The sequence below is a fragment of the Rhinopithecus bieti genome, unplaced genomic scaffold, assembly GCF_001698545.2.
Source record: "Rhinopithecus bieti isolate Rb0 unplaced genomic scaffold, ASM169854v2 scaffold_44725, whole genome shotgun sequence".
Taxonomy (NCBI): domain Eukaryota; kingdom Metazoa; phylum Chordata; class Mammalia; order Primates; family Cercopithecidae; genus Rhinopithecus; species Rhinopithecus bieti.
The window spans coordinates 1-7,328 of record NW_016817977.1 but is presented as its reverse complement, the minus strand read 5'-3'; the positions used below and the strand labels follow the sequence as shown (position 1 = coordinate 7,328).

At 36.5% G+C, this 7,328-nt stretch overlaps 1 protein-coding gene across 1 annotated transcript in view; it reads left to right on the top strand.

Moving 5' to 3' along the window:
- Window positions 1-5,978, top strand: part of RAB9B (RAB9B, member RAS oncogene family) — a 10,276-nt gene extending 4,298 nt beyond the window's left edge. The window contains exons 2-3 of the mRNA XM_017856525.1: window positions 1,238-1,311; window positions 2,479-5,978. Of these exons, the coding sequence (XP_017712014.1) occupies window positions 2,521-3,126 (606 nt within the window). The 5' untranslated portion in view covers window positions 1,238-1,311; window positions 2,479-2,520 and the 3' untranslated portion in view covers window positions 3,127-5,978. The remainder of the gene's footprint in view (window positions 1-1,237; window positions 1,312-2,478) is intronic.
- Window positions 5,979-7,328: the final 1,350 nt, after the last annotated feature.

Genomic DNA, 7,328 nt, shown 5'->3' with positions numbered 1-7,328 from the left:
AAAAAAAAAAAAAAAAAAAAAAAAAAAAAAAAAAAGCCTATCCATTTAGGAGATATTATTTAAATTCATAATTACTGATTTAGATATCTAGTGAATCCTTATTATAAGTTTTATCTGTATTTAGAAAATAACATGAGATTATTAAGCAGAAGTTTTTTTTTTAAAGCTTCGTTCTTCCTCATTAAGAAATAACACTACACAGATCTAGGCACTGTTTTTCTTCTTAGACCAATACTCTTGATGCTGCTTAAATAAGACTCTTGCCATAATTAGTTATAATATTAAATGAATGTATATTTAAATTCAGTAACACTAGCTAAATATTAAAACTGGTTTTTAAGACAGAACCTACCGGGTGCAGCGGCTCACGCCTGTGATCCCAGCACTTTGGGAACATGAGACTGGCAGATCGTTTGAGCCCAGGAGTTTGAGAACAACCTGGGCAACATGGTGAAACTCCATCTCTACAAAAAATACAAAACTTAGCCAGGCATGGTGGTGCGCACCTGTAGTCCCAGCTACTCAGAAGGCTGAGGTGGGAAGGTTACTTGAGCCCAGGAGGTCAAGGCTGCAGTGAGCCATGATTGCACCACTGCACTCCAGCCTGGGCAACAGAATGAGACCCTGTCTCAAATTTTAAAAAATAATAAATATAAGAGAAATGACCTAAACTAATTAATAAAATAATTAGCCAAAATAATATACTTTATTGTAAACAGGAAGCCCACAAACACAACTTTTTTCTGCTCTCTAATTATGTGGAATCAATTGCAGAGACAACCTTGAGACAGACTGGTGAGTGCACTAACAACTTTCTTGGAGATGGGAATGTTGGTAGGTATAAAGGGAAGAAGTTTCATCTCTGACTTAGGATTTAAACATACCTTAGATTGCTCTGTACTTTCCTTTTCCTGAATGTCATCTATTGTGAATATCGTATACTTTCTTTAGTTTGCTTTTACTATGAATAGAGAATTCAATTGACAGACAATATAAAAAGTTAAAAAATTATATAAATTACAAATTAGGACAAGTTAAAGTTCTTGGAATAAAATTATTTTGCTTATGTTAAGCCTAGGTAGTATTTTGAACTTTTATTTTTGAAAAGCACCCTCTATAGGTTACCTCAGGTTGCTGTGGGTTCTTTTTTTTCTGACTTGAATATATTTTTATATATAGACTTAACATTATTTTATTATAGATTTCTTAAAATAATGTTTTCTATTCTGTTTTATAGCACCCTAAAAAGAAAGAATAAAACAGCAACAGGAAAAAAAGGAAAATATTTAAATTGTGACAAAAACCCACTGGGTAGGTATTTCAAGGGGGCACACTGTGGATTTGGGATATTTTAATATTTGATCTCTTAAAAACGAATATTAGAAAAATATATAGCTAGTACACAGGCATTCCAAAATCATTTTAAGGGAAACTAAATTTTGTAAAATTATATTCAAATATGTGTGCTTCCAGAAACTGTTTTGCATGCACTCCTTTGATTAGTGGTTCGTTTTAATCCCTTTGGGTCTATTGTATTAATATCATCCAATTAACTTCATCACTGTTGAGTTCCCACAATAGGCCTAGTGTGAAAGTACCTAACAGAATATAGGAAAAGGTAGTATTCATTCAGTAAGCATTTGATCTTTTTATTTTAAGATACATTCTAGGTATTCCATATGTAGACATGTTGTGGAGGTAACAAGTAGGTTACTGTATAAACATTAGCACTTTAAATTTTACAGTATGTTTTCAAGTGTTGCTATTATAGAATTAAAACCTAAATCCAAAAACTAATAAAGCTATTCAAGATTTCCTTCCTTCATGACAGCTGTTATATTAATATCAGTCAATTGTCATCAACTTAAATGCCATTGTTCCATGAAGAAAAAAATTACTTGAGAGGGTGTTCCTATCAATGCAAGTATAATGGGGTAAATGCCTGAAGAAATGTAACCTTGTTCTCTCTTTCAAATTCTGGGGTCCAGTCTAATTCTGGCCCAGACCTCTACCAACAGAATCAAGAATCCAGTTTATGTAGCTTTCTCTTCTCAGTAATTCTTGTATCCATCAGGAGCAGACTTCAAACCCCAAGTCAATTTCATCCTATTTGCCTATTGTTTGGAACTGTCCAAACCAGAAGCTAAAGTTGTCACACATTTGAGTGGCATTCTTGTTCTAGGCTTCCTCTCCTAGAACAGGGTCAGAACTGAACCAAATTACAGGACCATCTGCTAGTCCATTTACCCATGGCACTCAGCCATTTTCCTGGCACGACAAAAGACCTCAGAAAAACAAGACCTATTTTTCCCCTTATGCAAAGTTAGTTTTATTTCTTCTGCTGTACTACATCAATTAATGAGCATAAATCAAGAGAAGTTGAATGAGAAGGCCTCATAATTCAGAGAAATTTGCTATGAAGTTGATTTCAGTTTCAGGTTTAACTGTTTTCCCTCCTACTTTTCCTTTTATTTTCAGGTTCTCTTGGTTACAAACTCCTTCCCTTCTGGTGCTGCAAAAATGAGTGGGAAATCCCTGCTCTTAAAGGTCATTCTCTTGGGTGATGGTGGAGTTGGGAAAAGTTCGCTTATGAACCGTTATGTAACCAACAAATTTGACTCCCAGGCTTTTCACACCATAGGGGTAGAGTTCTTAAATCGAGATCTGGAGGTAGATGGACGCTTTGTAACCCTCCAGATCTGGGACACTGCAGGGCAGGAACGTTTCAAGAGCCTTAGGACACCCTTCTACAGGGGAGCAGACTGCTGCCTCTTGACCTTCAGCGTGGATGATCGGCAGAGCTTCGAGAATCTTGGTAACTGGCAAAAAGAATTTATTTACTATGCAGATGTGAAGGACCCTGAGCATTTCCCCTTTGTAGTTCTGGGTAACAAGGTAGACAAAGAGGATAGGCAAGTGACTACTGAGGAGGCGCAAGCCTGGTGCATGGAGAATGGGGATTACCCTTATTTAGAAACTAGTGCCAAAGATGATACTAATGTGACAGTGGCCTTTGAAGAAGCTGTCAGGCAGGTGTTGGCTGTAGAGGAACAGCTGGAGCATTGCATGTTGGGTCACACCATTGACTTGAACAGTGGCTCCAAAGCAGGGTCTTCATGCTGTTAAAGATAGGGAGCCTTTTAAAAATATGCCCCAAATTGGTCAGTCAGTAGTGTAAGAATAACTGTGCCCCTCTAAGAGTGCACACACACACACACACACACAAGAGGGTAAGAGACAAGGTTCTGATTGTGAAACAGAGCCTTTCAAATTGAAGTGTAGATCCATAAAAAAAAAGAAAAGAAAAAAAAAAAAAGCTCTATCAAGCCAAGTGTATTTTGTGTAATTTCTGCTATTTCCCCTTCATGTCTGTCTCAGGACATATCAGAAAGTTTTAGTCCTGAGACAGTTAAATATTTTTTAAATCACAATTTAGACCTAGAACCCAGCTGCATGAAGGAGTTAAAGAGCTACAACTATTTCTTAAAGTGTTCCATTAATCAACTAACAAATGTCACTATCAGACTCTTGCCAAGCAGTTTCTGACATTTCTGCCAAAGGGGAAAAAATCAGACTTTGAGCTGTATTACAGTAAAAATAATAATGCAAATAAGGATTCCTAGGCTTGAATTATAAAGAAGTTGTAATGATTAGGAGTGCAAAAGTATAATGATATACACTGACTTGTTTAAATCCTTATGTATGGTTTGCTCCCATCTGAGCTTTTCAAAAAATACCATCTCAGTAAGAGATACTCTAATGACCCTGGCAATTGATTATACTTCTTGTGTTTGAAGTCATAGGATACTAGTGAATGGATTATGCTTAAATATGCCAACCACCTTTGCAAATAAATGGTTGGTCTGCTTTTCCTTCCTAAGTCTACTTTTGCTGCATAGAGATGTTGCTTCTCTGACAACCTCTTACCAATTTAGCAATGCTGCTTAGTATATGAAATTGGATGCAGTGCTCTCTGCTCATAATTTAGATGGTCCTTCGATCCAACATGCTGGGCTCATGGAGAAGGCTTCAGAAAAGATTGGGGGATAATGAACTTTTCTCACAGGGCTCCTTAACTCAAATATTTGTTGTAGAAGAAGGAACTGGTTTCTTATATGTTGCACTATATGTTCAACTAGCCTAATTAGGACATTGAAAGTGACAGAAGAGCAGATTTTAACCCAGTGTTAGAATGAATTTCCCATAATCAGAGTTGTCCAACAGTGGAATGGACTGCCTTAATAATGAGCTCCCTGCCTCTGAAAATATTCACTGGATGACCATCTGTTAGAATACCATAAAAAGATTTTCTGTACTGGCTACATGTTCAGTATAAAGTCCTTTCTGGCTCTAAGTTCTATGAATCTATAAATTACATCAGTGCCATGCTGTGGTTAGATTTATCTGATGATAACAGCTAAGACTATGGAGAGGGACTTTTAAAATTCTCAAACCATTCTGTGATCAATCTTTAACAGCAACTACATAGCTCTTCCTTTTGCTTTTGCACTGTGGCCGAAAAAATTCTTGAGCTCTGAGTAATCTTTATGTGCACTGATAAAAAACATCTTAAAGCTCCCATATTAAATATAAAATGGTTTGACAATTTTGATTACCATGACTGCCAGTTATATACTGTATTATGAATATGCAGTGTGGTTCTTGTTGGTTGATCTGTGTATCCTGCATAGATTTTAATCTGTACTTTAAAACATCTATGATAAAATAGTGACAGACAAAATTACCCCAAAAGAGACCTAGGCCAGGAAGGGGGTGGGAGCTTTCATAGGAATACAGCCTAGAACTCTCCATTGTAGCCACATATGGAATCAGCCTTACTTACATGTAGGACCTTTGTGCTTTAAGAGCTCTGGGACATATTGGCAAAATAGAAAAAAAGAGGACAGTATTTCAACCCAGTCATACTCAATATTTCCAATGAAGATATAATCCTTACCCCATTGTTCAATTAACTTTGATGCCAGAAGTCAAAGCCAGAACTGGGACCCCACAGCTCTTAAGTACTGGTCCCTATCCTGCCTATGCCTATAGCCAGCCACACTGGTTTCCAAGTTCTATGATCATTTTGCTACAATCATGTTAGGGTGAAAATCTGTATGTCAGAACTGTTAAATGCTAATTATTTTCAAGTGCATGAGACCTGGGGCCTTCTCTTTCTACTTGCACTCTGCTTATACTAGTTTCTATTTGTAGATCTCAGGTCTTCATCATAAGGACCTCCATCAACTCACAAAAGTACTTGTCTCTATTAGAGTGGCATGTGGTCATTTGAGTTAAAAAAAAATTACATGGGTATCAGATTCATAGGCATCCTGTCCATCTAAGACAAGTGTTAATCTTATTGGTCCATCAACTGGAGCCCCTTTCCTCTTAGCCATACCATTATTTTCTGCCAAATTACCATTCAATATCTTAGTGAAAGCACTCAACATTAAGTGACATAAACAGTGGCATTTGGGTAAGCAACACTCAGTGGGGTGCTGACATATAGTTTGGGTAAGATTAAAAAACACCAAAGGCTGAAATCTGTGAGTACCAAGAACTGTGCATATAGGTTTAGAAATTGACTGTGTACCCTAGAATGTGCAGTGTAATATTTTCAATAGGTGTTTTTTTAAGAACACTAGATTTTTGGAATAATATATTTCTAATTAGGACTATACTGTTTTTCAATGGTCTGTTAAAACATCATACAGAATATTTATTTAGTTTATTGTCATGTATTGGCTAACTTTTAGGGGCCTCAGATTCCATATGTCTTCAGTGGATTGATGAATATCAGGTTAATTTGTGCCTGCCCCAGCCATCTCTACTTTATTCTGAGGTATTCCACAATCCTCTTGTTGCAGGTGCTGCTAAAAAAGAATCTCAAAATTGTGTATCAAATATTTTCTTTCGACTGTAAAAAATCATCTGTGTTAAAGTGAATAAAAAGTGCATTTTGAATAACCAACACACAATGTTTGTGTTTCTTCCCTCCCTTTGTCTTTTTGAGCAATGAGTGGGTGTGATGGACAGTACTTATTAATCAAGTCACTCTTTCAGGCTGCACTGGATGTGGCCTCTGGATCATGTTTCATGTGGTACTCCAAGCAGCCACTACCTAGTGATCAGATACTGCTATACTGATTGTGAAGCAAACTCTAAAGATTGGGGCAAGGAGGTCCTTTTTATTTTATACCACTTTCTTTCTATTTATTTAGTTATTAGAGACAGGGTCTCTCCATTGCTCAGGCTGGAGTTCAGTGACGCAATCATGGCTCATAGCATCCTCAAACTCATGGGCTCAACCACTTTCTAATGCATGATGTATATTGGGACTGGAAATTGAATCTTAACTTTCCACTTTATTTCTTTATTATAATTTAAAACCATTACTTAATGGATACAATGTACACTATTCTGCTGATGGGTACACTAAAAGCCCAGATTTCAATCTGCAATATATCCATGTAACAAAACTGCACTTGTGCCCCCTAAATTTATACAAATAAAAGGAAAAAAATTAAACAAAGTTGCATAAAAAAATAAAATAAATGTTAAACCATCGCAAAATATAAACAGAGTAGGTATATTCCCTTTATTTTCCTGACTGGTGAATTGTCCAGACCTTAGGAAAACATGAAAATATAGGTGAAACAAGTAAGAAAAGCAAAGAATAATTTTGTTAAATATTCTGTTCTCTTGCCTCTCACATATTGGATTTTAAAGATATATTAGCACCCAATGACTTGAATATACATAATGGCAGTTTTTAAATTGGACACAAGTCTTTCCACAGCATATATAGTTTCATTACATTGGTTCCATCTGCCACAGATTTCACTCTCTTCTCCTCTCTGTCTACTTTTGCCTGTTGCAACTTTGGGCAGTCGAAATTGGGGGTGGGGAATTTGTTGGGAAACAGATTTTTTTTCCCCACATGTACCATTTCCATCTCTGAGGATTATAATTTAACACATTATCAGACCATGCTTCAAATGCAGCACCCCAAATCATTTTGACTAGTCTATAATGATGCAACTTTTAGAATATAGAAAGTCATAGATTTATAAGCCACTTAATAAGGATTTGCTCATTCGTAACTGATTTTTTTTTTTTTTTTTTTTTTTTTTTTTTTTTTTTTTTTTTTTTTGAGATGGGATCTCTCTCTGTCACCCAGGCTGGAGTGCAGTGGTCTGATCTCAGGTCACTGCAACCTCGGCCTCCCGGGCTCAAGCAAGTCTCATGCCTCAGTCTCCCTAATAGCTGGGATTACAGGCGCCCACCACCACACCTGGCTAATTTTTGTATTTGTTGTAGAGACA